Genomic DNA, 17878 nt, shown 5'->3' on the forward strand with positions numbered 1-17878 from the left:
CCCCTATGTTCATCTGTTTTGTTTCTTAAATTCCACATATGAGTGAGATCATCTGCTAATTGCCTTTACTGACTGACTTACTTCAGTTGGCATAATACCCTTTAGTTCCATCCATGTTGCTGCAAATGGCTAGATTTCAGTTTTCTGATGGCTGAGTAATATTCCATTGTGTGGTGTGTGTGTGTGTGTGTGTGTGTGTGTGTGTGTGTGTATGTATGTATACACCCTATATCTTCTTTATCCATTCTTCTGTCACTGGACATCTGGGCTCTTCCCATATCTTGGCTATTTTGGACATTGCTCCTTTAAACATTGGGGTGCATGTGCCCCTTTGAATTAGAATTTTTGTATCCTTTGAATACCTAGTAGTGCAATTGCTGGGTCATAGGGTAGTTCTATTTTTAACCTTTGGAGGAGCCTCAATATTGCTTTCCAGAGTGGCAGCACCAGTTTGTATTCCCACTGACAGTGTAGGAGGGTTCCCCTTTCTCTGCATCTTCACCGACATCTGTTTTTTCCTGAGTTGTTAATTTTAGCCATTCTGACTGGTGTGAGGTGTTATCTCATTGTGGTTTTGATATGTATTTCCCTGATGCTGAGTGATATGGAGCAAAATCTTCATGTGTCTGTTAGCCATTTGTATGTTTTCTTTGGAGAAATGTCTGTTCATGCCTTCTGCCCATCTCTTGACTAGATTATTTGTTGTTTGGGTGCTATGTTTGATAAGTTCTTTATGGATTTTGGATACTAGCCCTTTATCTGATAAGACATTTGCAAATATCTTCTCCCATTCTGTGGGTTGTCTTTTGATTTTGTTGACTGTTGCCTCTGCTGTGAAAAAACTTTTCGCCTTGAGGAAGTCCTGATAGTTCATTTTTGCCTTTGTTTCCCCTGCCTTTGGAGATGTGTCTAGCAAGAAATTGCTGCAGCCGAGGTCAAAGAGGTTGCTGACTGTGTTTTCCTCTAGGATTTTGAAGGATTCCTGTCTCACATTTAGGTCTTTCATCCATTTCTAGTTTATTTTTGTGTATGGTGTAAGAAGTAGTCCAATTTCATTCTTGCACATGTGGCTGTCCAATTTCCCAACACCATTTATTGAAGAGACTGTCTTTTTTCCATTGGGCATTCTTTACTGCTTTGTCTAAGATTAGTTGAATATAAGCATTTGACAAAATACACCATCCTTTCTTGATAAAAACCCCCTACCATGTAGGGATGGAGGGAACATACCTCAACATCGTAAAAGCCATGTATGAAAGACCCACAGCAAATATCGTCCTCAATAGAGAAAAACAGATCTTTTCCCCTAAGGTCAGGAACACGACAAGGATGTTCACTCTCACCACTGTTGTTTAACATAGTATTAGAAGTCCGAGCCTCAGCAGTCAGACAACAAAAAGAAATAAAGGGCATCCAAATCGGCAAAGAACAAGTTAAACTTTCAGTCTTTGCAGACGACATGACACTCTATATAGAAAGCCCAAAAGACTCCACCAAAAAATTGCTAGAACTGATGACAGGAATTCAGCAAAGTCACAGGATAAAAAATCAATGTACGGAAGTCAGTTGCATGTCTGTAGACTAACAATGAAGCAGAAGAAAGAGAAATCAAGGAATTGATCCCATTTATAATTATGCCAAAAACCATAAGATACCTAGAAATAAACCTAATCAAAGAGGAAAAGGATCTCTGAAAACTACAGAACACTTGTGAAAGAAATTGAGGAAGACACAAAGAAATGGAAAAGCATTCCATGCTCATGGATTGGAAGAGCAAATATTGTTAAAATGTCTGTGCTAACTGAACACAATAAAAAAAATGTCTATGCTATCCAGAGCAATCTACACATTCAGGGCAATCCCTATCAAAATACCATCAGCATTTTTCACAGAGCTAGAACAAACAATCCTAAAATTTATATGGAACTCAAAAAGACCCCAAATAGCCAAAAGAGCATTGAAAAAGGAAACCAAAGCTGGAGGCATCACAATTCTGGACTTAAAGCTGTGATCATCAAGACAGTGTGGTACTGGCACAAAAACAGACACATTGATCAATGGAACAGAGTAGAGAACTCAGAAATGGACCTTCAGCTCAATGGGCTGTGCATTTTTGTGTAGGTGCCAGCAACACCTGGGTTATAGCTCACCCTAACAACATACATTTAATTGCATTTATTTTAAATTAAATTCTAAACCTTTAACAAATAGTATAACCATATTACGTATAAAACATGCTTTTGGTTGCCAGTGTGTTGTTAAGTCATTATTTGGAGTTTTGAAATGAATGGCAGAACTTTGTGATAACTTTATTCTTTTAAATTTTACCTTAACATTTTAATTTGAACAAATTTAACATTATTACCTCCTAGATGTCCAACATGTCATTAAATGCAATTTTTTTTTCATTTTTCAAGTCTATCTACAGGTGAAATGTCTTCTAACGTTCTTACTGTCTTTGTTTATAGGCAAGCCTGTACTTTGTTAATTGCTTATGTGACTGAGTAAACCCTGGGTGAGAGCAGACTGGGGAAAAAAATCAGGAAACCAGAGTTATCTTCTATAGTCATCTCGTGGCTTAATAAAATTAGAGAAGTTGTTCAGCTTGAATGTGTTCAGAGAAACACCCTTTGTTATCTACCCTCCTCTACTCCTAAAATAGTAATAGCTAGTAAAATAATGTATGAGAAATGTAATAGAACTTATGTGCCCTAATGACTTAAATAACTTTGGAAAATAAAACATCCTTTGATCGGTAATCAGTAAATATTTGATCAAGGAATACTTTATCCGCTAAGGAGAAATATTTTTTAGTTGTCATACGATAAAATATCAGCTCAAAGTCTGTGTAATTTGGTCAAGTTACTTAATCTCTCTAAAGCCTTGGTTTCTTCGAAGTAAAACGAAAGTAATAATAGTAAGTACTTCACAAGGTTAAAGATTAATAAAATAATATGTGTAAAACCCATAGCAAAGTGTCTACCACATATGTTCTCAAAAATGATAGCCATTTCAAGGGGGTAAAAAGCACCCAAAGAGGACTTTCCAAGCTCTCAATGGTATCCAAATGATCTCCGGTCACTCAGAGAAGCATGGGCTGCAGCAAGCAAGAATTCAAAGTACAGGCTTTTCTTGTAGGATGTGATATATGTGTGCCTGACAAAACGCTCATTCTGCAGAATTGCACACTAAAAATAATAGAGCCTGTGGGGAAAAAGTTAGTGTTTAGGCAGACCACTCAAAATCTATGCAGCTTTACGTTGTTGTTGTTAGTTCTCTAGTTACAATCCTAATGAAAAAATTAATTCCATTAGTTCTCTCGCAACATTTTCACCCAACATCACAGTCCTCTAACCATTTGCATCACATTTCCTCTCAAGTGGAGTAGATGGCAGTTACTGGATGCATTTGATTCTAATAGTTTCATGAAAATTAAACATCTGATTCAAGCTACAAGGAAAAACATCTTCACATCTTTCTGTAACAGGAAGCTTAACTGTTGAAAAGTGTAGGGTTCTTGACTCCACTCAACCAACCCCTATATGTGCTAAAGGAATTGACTTGTACAGGATTTTTGCCACTCATCTCCATCTTTTTTTTTTTTTAGGACTTTATACATTGTTAAGGCTTTCTCTTTAATTGAGATGAAAGCTTGCCCCGATCACCTTAAAATGTTAACATGTTAGACAAAAATCATATGAACCAGCAAGATATCCAGAGTCCAATTTATTTTGATATTGTTCATTATTTACCAATGGCAAAGGAGCTCTTTTATATAAATATGTATTTATATAAGTATACTGTGTATTAAATGAATGAATTCTGAACCCCCCTGAAGCTCTTTGGAACTAAGTTTATAGAGAATAAAGGAATATAAGTCAAACATGTTTCTCTTGTTGCTTCTGTTTCATGTATATCAAACACTTTTAGGGGTAGTTTAATGACTTAGTCACAGTAGAGACATCTGTTAGTGCTTTCTTACATTTTTCTTGTGCTTATTCCCTGCAGTTGGCAGAAAAGTCTATGAAATTATCTCTGGATCACTAGCAGAAGTCCCCATTCCTGTTAATAATTACTGTTTAGTATCAATTTGATTTATCCTATTCCTATAGCCATATTTACCCCCCCAACACCTTTTAGAAATGCCTCTAAGGCATTTCTGTCTAATTCTAGCACTGAAAGATCAAACTGTGCCTTTGATGTATTTAGGAGGGTTGTTGTGCAACATAGGCAGAGACCATTTTGATCAAATTATTCCATGTGTATAATGCACTTCATGTTTTATATTGGTATCAAAGTATTATAATCTAACTGGTTCACTTTGCCAAATCTTCATTAATTTTTTAAAAAGTTATGCTGTATTTTAAGATCAGTGCAACAAGTTCTTACTTAGAAATTTTATGCATAATTTTGTTGAGTCACACTTTTATGTCATTTTATTTTAGCTACTTTAAGAGGAGATGATTCCATTATTTCAAGTCCTGATGTCATGGATATTGCACCAAGTAGAAAGAGGAGGCAGCGGATGCAAAAGAATCTTGGGACAGAACCTAAAGTGGCTTCTCAGGTTCATGGGCCTCAAGAAAAGGAGAAGTAAGTCATTTTATTTTTTGCCAAATGATGAAATCTCATTTAAAAAATCTAAAATCTGATCTCCAAAATTATATTTTTATTTCTGAGTTTACTTAAGGCTGTTTTTAAAGAACAAAAATTGTGATTTTGGAAAGTGTAAAATGTTCGAATCAATATATTTTCTCTGGTATTTGGTTAGTTCCTATTAAATATTTAAAGCAGAAGTGCTAAAAATATAAGCAAAATGTTTTTTTCTTGTGGTTTTTATCGATTAATTAGAAATGGCATGTAGATACTAAAAATATTAGAATCCAGCTTGTGTTCAGTAAAGTGTTTCAATCTAATTTACTGCTCTAAACAGACCCATATAGTATTTGAATTGCTACTTGATTTGGCTATGCTTGGAATTTTCTCAAGTGAAAAGTCTCTTTCTAGTCCTCTATTTTTTTTTATTAAATTTTGGACATGCTTTATTGTTAAGAGTTTTTCACTCTTTCATTCACATACCCTCCTTTGATCTGCATCCCAATTTAGTTGTAATGAGTTGAGGACTTGGGATAATTAACATTTTATTGTAGCAAAACAGTCAGCATTTATAAAGAATAATTATCAGTTGAATCCAAAATGAATGTGCACATCATATGTATGTTTGGATATATAAATGTGTGCCCTAGAAATTATTTCTTTTTCTCTACACTTTTTATTAACTTAGCAAATAGTTATTGGACAATATCCATATGACAAATGATATTACAGGTCACTGGTTTCACAGTGTGGAATGAGGACCCCTGGGGAGATCCATAAGCTCATCCCTTCTTCAATTCCCTTGCGTGGAATATATTTCATATATTTCAATTAAAATAGCATGTCAGATCTAATTGAATGCAGGGGCTTTTCATTCAAGCCAGCCGTGAATCAGATAGGCAAAAGTGTAAAAGATTGCTCTCACAAGAGTTTTTATTTGGGAAATATAATGATCTTTCCTAAAGAATATGATATTCATGTTATTATATACTAGGTTTTATTGTTACTTTAAAATGAATTAATAAAAATATGAAAATTTTCTGGGATTTAATTTTGAATATGATATAGTCCACATAAATAAAAGCTTTTGGGGTCCTCAAGAACTTTAAAAGTGGAAAGACGTCCTGAGAGCAGAAAGTTTTAGGCTTCAGAGGGGAGAGGGGTAGGGGAATGGGATAGACTGGTGATGGGTAGTAAGGAGGGCACGTATTGCATGGTGCACTGGGTGTTAATACGCAACTAATGAATCATCGAACTTTACATCAGAAACCAGGGATGTACTGTATGGTGACTAACATAATATAATAAAAAAACATTAAAATAAAAAAAAAGAAAGAAAGTTTTAGGCAATGAGGATGCCAAGACAGGTACAATCCAAGCCTTCAGGGGACTGATAGCCTGATAGGAGGGAGTTTTCAAGTTTCTTGTTTAAAAATAAGCATTGTACAGTTAATAGTGGAATTGTTTTGTTCATGTATTTATCATTGGGTTTTTATTCTCTCCACACTTGACCTGATCTGTAGGTACTTGAAAATGCCTTTATGTTTTTATGCCCTTATGTCTTCAGACAATACATATAAAAACCCAATGTGCACTATAAACTCTTACTGATTTGTATTTATCATCTGAATTTATTCATTAGCTCATAAACTGCTGGCTTCATAGAGTTCAGAGGTATTGCATTATCTCTTTTAAATAAGGAACCAAAAATATTTCCAATTTGCAAACATTAGAGCAGCCAGGCTATTCCTATAGATTAATATGGGGCAAAATAAAATTGCAAGCACTTTGAAGTATTCAGGAAACTCTATACTTCATTCAGTCACTCTGTATGCAAATGAGCAGTGAGAATCCCTTGTGTCCCAGATATTAACTGGATGTCAAGTATTCAGGAGAGTAGAAAACAGACGCAGCCCCTGTCCTCATGGAACTTTTGGTTTAATCATTTTTTTCTGATAAAGATTTCAGGGTCTGGGGGAAGAATGAAATATATTGATTTTATGTTAGTAAGCTGCACCTTAGGTCTTTTCACTCTGTGTGTGAATGACATACAAGGGTTTGAGGTTCCTAACATTTTCTGATTACACGATATTGCTTGAACAGGTTTCCAATACACATGGTACAGAGATGAAAAAAGTTTAGATCTGAATCAAGACTAAATCTTTTATTTAGACTTTTTAATAAATGAGGTGTGTTTATTTCTACCAACTCTATGCAATTAATGTTGTGTTCCTTTTCTGTGTTTTGATAATCATGCCAGTACTTATTTTGTATATTTTCACTACTTTAAAAGTTGATATAAACCATATCAACTTCTTCGAATTGTCTGCTAATTATATTACTTTGGACCTTTAGGCTCAACTGGCCCCTAAAAGAAATGAAAAACATATGTTAGATGTCAGGAAGGATTTTAAAGATGAAAGGAAATTTAGTTTTTAGCGTTTATCAATCAGATGTTGAATGGTTGATACCCTGCTTTACAGTTCCTTTTCCTTTGCCCAAATAAAGCAGAAAGAGAAATTATATTTTTTGTTTTTATTTTGTTTTTATATACTTTTGGGTTTTATTTTTCCATTTTGAATACAGAAGGCTGAACTTGTATGGCTGTTAAAGTTTTAAGTCCTAGTTCTTTCCCAGTTTTCTTAATCAAAAACATTAGAAAGCTTCTACAAAACAAAAAATAAAAACAAACTCTTAACTGAAGAAAACTTAAAATAAGACATTCTCAAATACTGACGATTAACCCTTATTTTATGCCTTTACATTTAAACTACTACCTATTTCCTAACTTCCTAAACACCTTTTCTTCTCTGATGACTTCTCCTGTATCTCAATTAGGCAAATATACCTCAGTTAGGCTGTAGCCTCCCAAACAAATGCAGATGTGGATGTTTACTTCTTAAGGCTGAAAAGATATTGGCCCCTAACTCTAAACCTCTGACAAATTCTGTGGCCTCTAGTCCCTTCCAATATTCCCACTGGGCATCTTCCATATTTTTTCTTTGGCTTCTTTTAGCTTCTCCAGCTCTGCACCTCAAAAACAAAGTGGAGGAAGAGAAGATCATAGGTACTGTGATTTAATTTTTTAAAAAAATTTGTGTCTACTGGATTTTATGCAAGTCATTGCCTCTTTCTGAAATTTAGTTTTCTCATTTGTAAAAATGAAAGGGTTGAACTAGATGATCTGTAAAATCTCCCAATATCTATAATTTTATTATATTTTAAACTGCTTTTACACGGGCGCCTGGGTGGCACAGCGGTTAAGCGTCTGCCTTCGGCTCAGGGCCTGATCCCGGCGTTGTGGGATCCAGCCCAACATCAGGCTCTTCCGCTATGAGCCTGCTTCTTCCTCTCCCACTCCCCTGCTGTGTTCCCTCTCTCACTGGCTGTCTCTATCTCTGTCGAATGAATAAATAAATAAAAATCTTTAAAAAAATAAAAAAATAAATAAACTGCTTTTACAACATGAACATGATTCAGCAATAAATTACTCACACATTTATTAGGTATTAGCAATTAAAAGTCATGAAAAATATAAGATTAAAAAATACAGATATCTATGAATGAGAAAATTATCTTTTAAGTTTATATATTTATGAGTATTTCACAATGTAAAAATTTTAGTACATTTCTAAAAACCATGGGTTGGTTACATTGTACTCTTAAATCTAAATACTAATGTATGTTAATCTGTGTATGTACTAATCTATACTAATACTAATCCATAAAGCAAAATCATGGTAATTTCTAAATTTATTTAAACATGTATTGTGGTACTGTCATTTGTACAGTGACAAGGTGTGGGAGGAGAGAGAGAGAGAAAATAAATAAGAATTGGGGTAGATGTTTTATATGTGATCTCTCATTTAAATCTCAGACAGATCCTAGAAGGTAGGTATTAATTTACCCTCCTTACAGATGAGAAACAACTCAGGCTCAGAATTTATAATTATTTATAATTATTTTACCAGAGCAGCACAACCATTGTTTTATTTCAAAGCCTGTGCTTGGCCCGCTGTCTGAAGGGGCATATAATCTATTGAGAGACAGAGATATACACAAATAATTTTATGATTACAAGAACAGAGTGAGAGGAGAACACCAGCCTTAAGATTTTGAATTGGAATGTTTGGAATGATATCCCAGATTTTTAAGTTAAATCATAAGTGGGAGTAGTTTTAGGGCATTTTATGTGACTCTGAGACCCACTTTTTTTTAATAGCCTAATTTTTTTATTTTTTTAATTTATTTTTTTTATTATGTTCTGTTAATCACCATACAGTACATCATTAGTTTTTGATGTAGTAAGACTTTTGATCTGTGTTAGAGAGGTATGCTTAGAACTAATCGATGGGGTCTCTAAATCCATCTCACCAGCATGGCAATATTAGAAAATCAGAGTGTGTTACTTATCTATCATATTTAAGTGTGTCCATAGTTAAAAAGTATAATAACCTAGTTCCTTATGAATTAATGAGATATTTTATGAAATAGTAATTGTAATTTAGCTGCCTTTGATAAAAATTGCATTTTCTTTTTAAGCTGAGAGAAGTAAGTCAATTTGTAAGTAAACTTTTAAAATTTCTGGGCAAACTATGTATATTAAATATGAAAGATAACTTTGTGGTAGTTATTTGTACCAATAAAAATACTAAATAGTGAAATACACAATACAGTTTTTAGCAGAAAACATGACAAATAACTACTATGGGAATGTTTACCATATTCTATAAGATTTTATTAAAATATATTTTTATAATATATATTGTTATGTTATAATAAGGATGGAAAAGTGAAATCAAGCCTCATGTATTTGCTTTTGATAAAAAGTATGCCTAAAACTTTAGGAGTAAGATTAAACTAAATATGAAACCACATAAACACCCAAGTCTGTTCAGTTTTTCATTCTGACCCTGTTAGCTCCTTTCTACATTTTTCTGCGGTAGAAAGACAACAGATTTTTCTTCAGATACATATAAGGAACCAGGCAAATCAGAGGTGACTTCTCAGAGTGTCTGGGCTCTAAAACAACATTTAATGAGTGGATAGTAATAGGATTACTGAACAGCTAGATACCTTCCACACAGGAAAATTTAGCGCATTAATTTGTCGATAAATGTAAAAGCTGTAGTGAAGATAATTTCTCAATAGATTATCAAATGTTATCATAGTAACAAAGTAAAATTCCATCTTATATGAGAGCAATTATTCTTTAGCCATGTAAGAAAATATTAAAGACTAGGAAGCTAAAACTGCATTTGTAATGGTCACAGCTTTTATAATTAAATAGTCTAGTATGTTTAGTAAGTTCTAAAACAATGTGTCACTCCCAGTATCTTAAAAATATTTTGTAACTGAAGACAAATGTAATTTTCTAAGTCCTTGAGTTTACTCTAAAGAATAACGATACCATCTTAAGTGGGAACTATTTACTATGGAAATATTAACCCAATTCTGTCAGATAATGCAAAAATTCTATTGCACAAAGGTACAGAAAATTTAAGTAACTTATCTAGGTTCACATTGTGAGTGATTTTAAATAATTATCCTGTGGATTAATGAATAATATATTCTCCATTGTTCATAAGTGTGAGAGCTTTCTACAAGGATGAGTAATCACATCTCGCCAAATTTGGCCATAAAATTAGTTTAATTTTTACTACTGTCTATTACTGTTTTTGTTATTATCTTACTAAATTAAACTGAGTTCTGCATCAGCCAGTCACCAATGTTTAGGAAGCTGTTTGACTAGTGGTGTTTTCTTTCAGTTTACTATACGAAAATAGGTTATGCCTGTTTATAAACCTGCACTACATGGTAAAAGCACATGAAATATTTGGTTGTATATCTCCTAATTGTATGTTCTAAGGACATTCAATAGAAGTAATTCTCAGATGACCATTTTTAGGAGTTTTCAAAATTCTGAATACTTAACAGATTTTCTATCTAAACACGGATATTCTATCATATTGTTTTTCTTTGTATTCTTAGCCATGTTTAAGTAGAAGAAATTAAGCTGAGAATGAATGTAGTACCCGATTTTTTATACTTCTAGTGTAGAAAATAAAGTTTTGAGTTTATAGTTCACGATACCATGGTTTGTTAACCGTTATATACCATTAAATTTATCAGGGAAGTTTGGCTTCATTACTTGTTTTCAATTCTAAGAATATGCTTGATTTCACATGTTTTTGTCAGTCCCTCATAATATCATTTCCTATGTATCTTCTTCAGTAACCACTGAGTAGAGTTTAAATTCATTGTGTGACTATTACATGATCTCACATTGACTAAGGAAATGCACAGTAGATGCTGTTGATTGAGAAGAAAATTCTGACTATGGCTTTCCCTCATTCATTCATTCAGTCATTCACTCATTCATTCACCATTCATTCATTTGACAGATACTTACATGCTGAGCACTAGGGACACACTGCTGAGACAGGCCCAGATCTCATAAAGCCTAGTCTATACGAGAGAAGACAAGCATTAATTATATCATTACATCAATATATAATTGCAGACTTTTAAAGGATTTCAAGATTTAGAGGAAACATGGCAAGGGGGATGTGACTTGAGGAATCATCTGAGCTCTAATCTGAAGGATAAGGAGAGGTACAGTAGCAGAGTAGAGAGCAGAGTGCTCAAAATCCTGAGGAAACAGCCTGTGAGCATGCCCCAGGTGGAATGTGTAAGTGATGACGTGGTGGGAGCCAAATGAGGGGGAGTGCGATGAGGCTGAAGACTGCGCAGAGGCCAGACCCAGCTGGCTGTGCACTTCTTGTGAAAAATTCAGCCTTTCCTTGCATACATGTTAGCATTTTTCATATCTCACATCACAGGGGACTTTTTTCTTCCCTTTTTAATACTGTTTTTAAACTCAAGTTCTTAAGAGTTATAAAATATCATATTGACTAGAAACTCTGATGTTTTGGTCCTTTTTGCATCTTCTTAGCTATAATCATTTAAGATTATCTAAAGCTGTTGTACCTAGTTTCTTTTTCGTTTCTTTCTTTTTAACTCTACTTTCAAACCGCTTAATGTTGTACAATTTTGGATTCCCAGTAATACAACTTTCATTCTCTTGAAACACAGGAAACTAGAAAATTGAAAACATACTGAAACTTATGTAGAGTGCTCACAGGGATAATAGCTTAAATTGGCATGTGTTAGTATTCCTGAGGTGGAGAATTGTAGTGCCGTTTTCCCTTTTTATGGTAAATATAAATGCTTTTTTTCAGAAATATTTTTAGATCTTTGAAGAATTCCCACTTCTGGTAAGGCTCTGAACTCCTTGAATGTGGTGTATATTGATAAATATTCATTAAAAAATTTTAGTGTGACTAATCCACACAATATGATTATGCTTGGGGAACACTCCTCCTGTTCTGTCAGCTAGCATCAATACTAAGAGTTATTCAGCATAACCAGATGCTGTACATTCCTTGCTATTTACTATCTTACATCACTGGAAATTGTGATTTATAGAGTTGTTCAATGTGAGTTTTTAATCCTATGTATTAAACAAAATGAACCAGGTGAAAAAGACTACAGAAATTGTAAAATTACTTTCATACTTACATACTTTATTAGTATCAGGTAGAATACTCAATGTAAACAAGAACATTATAAAATTACTCTCTGTAAATATGTAAGGGCACAATACATATCTAAATGAAATATATCACCATATTCAGGCTTTATTAGGTACTCAGTTTAAATTTTTGACGAGGTCTTGCTTCATAATACAGCATAATAACCACGGAAGAATTTTTCATTTAATAGTCTTTAAATTTTAGGAGCTCTTATTAGTTCTTCCAACATCCTTAAAGAGTGAATATAATAGAAGTCTGTTGGTATGACATTAAGTCAATTATGGCCAGGTAGACTAGTGGGATCATATTAATTAATTAATCCATTCATTATTTACTTATTTGGCTAAATTGAGTCAATGTCCTAGTCTTACTGAAATTAGCAACCAGTTAATAAAATCAATGAACAAAATGCTCAGATTATTTAATTAATACTTTACTGCTTGTCATATCTTCCATTATTTGAGCCCATTTCTCCCCAGTTTTGCTTTACTTTTTTCTGGCTGTTGTTTCTCAACTCTGTAGGTTCTCTTTCTTGAAAGCAAACTAGTTTTAAGAGATACTGATATCAGCATCTGAACAAGGGGCCTATAAACAAAAACTTTGTCTAAGAATTAAGGCTCCAACCCTGAGGAAAGGTGACCAGGGGGAGCCAAAGCCATTATGCAACCCAATGAAGATTATGCTGGAGACCAAGACATGGAATCCAACACAGGGATATATCATACAGGCTTTGTTACCAGAACTGGAGTATAAAGTTCTTATTGTTCTTGTCAGAAACAACACTAACTTAATTTTGAGCTCCTTGTTAAGCGATCCTTAATTAGAAAAAAAACATTAGTCCTTGTGGCCAGAAGAGCTAAATATATAGAAAGGAACAAAATGCCCCCACCTCTGAGGTTTGGTAGGAAGAAAATCAAGATATTTATTGAACTTAGATGATAATGAGTCCAGAATTTATTCTTTAGAATACCATTAACAGACTTCATTCTGTAAACTATGCAAAGGAGAGCTTATCAGGTACTCTGTAAGGGGTTCCCTATTCTAATAAGTTTATAAATGGCTGTGTACCATAGTTTCCACATTTCTGTGTGCTCCAACCCATAGAACTTGGAGATTTATATTTTAAAGGCTCTGAGAAACCCATAGTAAATAATTCATTTGACTTTGTAATCATTTTTTAAATGTACTTAAGCATAGCATCCTCATGCAATTTGCCTCTCTCCACCCAAAAAAGGCTTAGTAACAGTCCAAAGGATAATATTCTGCAGGGCCCTAGTTTAGAATACGAACTCTCAAAATTCTCAAATATCAATAATTTTAGAAATATAAGAACCTTTAAACCATAATTATAGAATGTTAGGCATTAAATGTATCTCAAGAAAAAAAGTAATGTGTATAGGGGATCTCACAAGAGAAGAAAATTGGTCCATATATGGGATCTTCCTCCACCACTCCCCACAGTCCTACTACTTAGGAAACTTCCTGCTTGTCTAACACAGGGCCCTGCTGGGAGCAGCAGGATCATTTTCTAAGAGAATTCTAGTGATTTGCACTCATTGGTATATCCCAAAAGGGAACAGTTCCACGTAATCTCAATGGCAGGATAAAAAACATTAAAATAATTTGGGCCAGAAATACAAATAAATATGTTTGTAGTCTTTCAGTACTTTTGTATAGTCTTTGTTTCTGCATGCTAACAAGTAAAAATGTATAGGTTCACACATCTCATGCAAGGCTCTGATATGATTTAGTTTTCTATGTGATGAGTATCTTTTGAAAGTAAAGACTTCTTACACATTGTTCTAAACAACCTTAAAAAATTATGAAAATATAACTTTTCACAGATGTTGCTCCTTGAATTGTAGTGAAAAAGTTTTAACTGTGTGTTCTGAATCAACTTGTAAGTGGTCCCATTAAGTAATTGTGTAGCTGCAATATTTTAGATTACAGGTGGGTGGCAAAACAGTATACACGCGCACACACACCCTCTTCAGGTTAAGTTTATGGTTTAATTAGCCAACGTTACACAATCGTATTACCAAAGCCCTACATGGCTACAAGGACCAGGAAAAGAGAGCATATTTTAACCCAGTATTTCTTCACCTCCTTGAGTGGAATTAGGTATCACACAGCCACCACTGAGATAGTTAGTGTAACGTGTGGTCTTCCTGGACCCAGGAAAGCTCAATTCTTTCCTTTTCAATACTAGAAGCTTACAGCATCATCCTGGAAGAAATTGCACAATCCATGCGCTTTTGTTTAGAGGAATGATTACACACACCAGACTTCCCTGCCTACAAAAACAAAACTATCATGTCTTTCAAAGCTTTTCAGGGTCCTAGAGTGCCCAGTTCTCCACAGTAACCCAGTCACAGTCAAATAAGAGTTTTAAATAAAATATTTACTATTAATAAGATTCTTCTTACGGTGGAGTTTTGAAGAAACGTATTTGTTTGCCTTCTGGTACGTTTCTTTCTATGTTTCTCTTGTCAGTGTTATAGTTTATTAAAACAACAGCAACAACAAAACCTAATAGGGAGGGAAAGAGCCCAGTGTTGATTTATTTATTTATTTATTTATGAGTAAACTTTTTTTTTTTTTTTTGAGAATATTTTTCAGTTCACAGCAAAATTGAACGGAAAGTACAGAGTTCTTATGTATCCCTGGTCCCCATATGTGTAGACCTCCTCTACTATCAACATCTCCCAACAGAGTGGTACATTTGTTACAATTGATAAACTTACATTGATACACCATTATCATTCAAAGTCCGTAGTTTGCATTAGGGTTCACTTTTGCTGTTATACATTCTACAGATATTGACATATATATAATGACAAATATACACTATTGTAGTACCGTACAGAGTCACTACTCTAAAAATCCTGTGTGCTCCACCAGTTCATCCCTTCCTCCCCATAGTTTTGCCTTTTCCAGAACGTTACATAGTTGGAATCATACAATATGTACCCCTTCAGACTGGCTTCTTTCACTTATAATAATATGCGTTCAAGTTCCCTTCATGTCTTTTCATGGCTTGATAGCTGATTTCTTTCTAGCACTGAATAATATTTTGTTGTCTGGCTATGCCAGAGTTTATCCACTTACCTACTAAAGGAATCCATTTATTTTTCAGTATTACCATGGTACTCCATATTTATAGATCTCTTTTTCTATACTTTATTTGCAAAACTGGACTTATACCATTTATGATGTAGCCTGCTGTTTTTAAATTTAACTATACATTGTAAACATTTTCCACTTTAGTAAATACATTGCTTCCATGTCATTTTATAGTTATAATACACCATTGTATAAATGAACCGTAATTTCTTTAACCAATTCCCATAATGCACATTTAGGCCTTATCCACTTTGGTATTATTACAAAGAGTGCTGTATATACTTATACATAAATTTGCACATATGACTGATTATTTTTTTTAGAATGAATTCCCAAAAGTGGAGTTACGAGGTCAGAGAGCATATGTACTTGTTAGTCCTTCTTATGTTTTGCCAGAATTCCTCCAGAAGTCTGTAACAATCTGTACTCTCACAAGCAGCGTTTGCCTTTTGTTCTGTTGTTTTCCAGTTCATTTTGATCATTGCCAGATCATTTTAATTATTTAATCAATCAATAATTAATCAATCAATATCCCATTGCTTAATTTTTATATTTAACCATTAGAGAAGTCTAGTGTTTTCCTGGTATTTATTGACTGTTGGCATTTTATTTTTTGTTTACTATCCGTCCATAATGCTGGCTGATTTTCAATGGACGTCTTTGTCTGTTATTGTTCTATGAGAGTTTCATATATCTAAAAATATTACTCTTTCTTTTTCCCAGCTCATCATTTGCCCTTTATTTTTGTTAGTAACATTTTTTATTTATGTAAGTTATTAGATCAATCCATCAATAGTAATGATAATATTTAATATTGATTGAATATTTATTATGTCCTACATACTGTACTAAGTTTTCATATGCAGTATCTCATTTAACTGTACCCATTTTATAGATCAGGAAATTCAGATCTAGAGAGATTGGATAACTTGCCTAAAGACAAGTGTTACATCATTGACTTTGAATCTAGGATCATCTTACTCCAAAGCAAATTCTTTTAAGCTACTTTATTATACTGCTCCAAAATAAAATAGTAACTAATATATGTTTGATTATTTATGCCAGGTTATGAGTTAAGTACTTCAATTCCATCTTATTTAACTCTCATCACAACTGTGAATTAGGGCTCTACTTATAACCATATTTATTAAAAGCTAAATAAAGATGCGTTTCAGTGAGATTTAATGGCTTATTCAAAATTTCTGCAGTTACACAGTGGAAGTAAAACTGTAAGCTCTGTGAGTGCAGGCATTGGGTTAATAATACCTCCTGCCTACCTTTCAACATGAATATCAGGGTCAGATGAGACCGTTTGTATGAAAATACTATCTGAGTTGGATACTTTAGGAATGCGATGCATTGTTATTTTTAAAGCGCTATTATCCCTGGGTTTTCAGCTAAATCTTGGAAGTCTGTTCCTGAGAAGGAAACTGTGTTTATACGATTTTCAAACGTGGACAGTTTCCTTTTCTCATAACTCTTATGAAACTGAGGATTGCCCATAGCTTTCTATGTAGTTAACTCAGCAAATTTTCCTACTTCATTGAGCAATCAACAAGATAATGTTGGAGGAAAATAATACATTTGGAAGACCATGTTTTAAAAACAGTTGATTAATTTGATATACATATGTATATATGCATTTGTATTCTTTTAGATTTTATATTATTAATTTAAAATTAATTTCCAACTTACTTACTGAAGTACTTACACATTTTTTGTTACAGTTCAATCATTTCTATCTTCCATTTTAAAATATGGTAGTTGGCCATCTTACTTTTTCTGAAAGGATCTGCTTTCATGTTTATAACTTAATTCTTAAAAATTCCTAACAACTTATTGCTATTTTTCTAGTATAAACATCAGTGTATTTGAAATTTGTGTGTGTGTGTACGTGTGTGTGTGTGTGTGTTTAATTTTTCTGGAGAATATAATTTACCAGATTCAAATTTCTAATTCTTAAAGATTTTTGGTGACTGAACTTTAAAAGTTCTTTAGTGTCAAATTAGAGACATAAAATGAATGTGCAATTGCTATATATTTACTTTGGTCATTGTGAGCAAACCTCATTTTTTTATACAACTTTAATTTTATCATAATGTTTATCTTAGTTGCAAAAGTAAACACAGTGGTGGTTTTAAAGCAAGATAGGTTTTTATTAGCTTCACTCTGTGTTTACCTAACTGTTAGGCTGCAGCTCTCACTTTCCTTGCTGCATGTTTTGATTAATGGCCCTCTGGACTCGTTCCAGAGTATCCTGATTATGGTCAGTGCACTTCAAAGATGATTTATTAATTGTGTTTGCAGCTCAAAATAATTAAGTAAAGATTGATCATAGGTATTATTATAGGTTTGTCAATAAGATCAGCGTTATAATTTAAGATAAAGTTTCCCTGAATGGATTTTTTTAACTGTACAAAAATGACAAAATATTAATATTAAAATATACATATACATATATATATATTCAGTATTAGCCATGGCTTTAAGGCCTTTTAATTTAAAACATGATGATTAAATGTATCAGAGATTTGGTCTTATAAGTACATGTATTTTAAGTTCTG

The 17878-nt window shown here is 33.4% G+C and overlaps 1 protein-coding gene across 7 annotated transcripts in view; it reads left to right on the forward strand.

Moving 5' to 3' along the window:
• The window catches only part of XRCC4 (X-ray repair cross complementing 4), a 306485-nt gene that overhangs the window by 142397 nt on the left and 146210 nt on the right, over positions 1-17878 (forward strand). For 6 of the 7 annotated variants that reach the window (XR_004624123.1, XM_034656460.1, XM_034656461.1 and 3 more), the window contains exons 7-8: positions 4446-4593; positions 7613-7663. Coding sequence is in view for 6 of the 7 variants with exons in the window: in XM_034656460.1 (XP_034512351.1) it covers positions 4446-4593; positions 7613-7663 (199 nt within the window). In the remaining variant the exon portion in view is untranslated. The remainder of the gene's footprint in view (positions 1-4445; positions 4594-7612; positions 7664-17878) is intronic. The other variant, XM_034656463.1, reaches the window with a different exon arrangement.

Source organism: Ailuropoda melanoleuca, chromosome 3, assembly GCF_002007445.2.
Source record: "Ailuropoda melanoleuca isolate Jingjing chromosome 3, ASM200744v2, whole genome shotgun sequence".
NCBI lineage: Eukaryota > Metazoa > Chordata > Mammalia > Carnivora > Ursidae > Ailuropoda > Ailuropoda melanoleuca.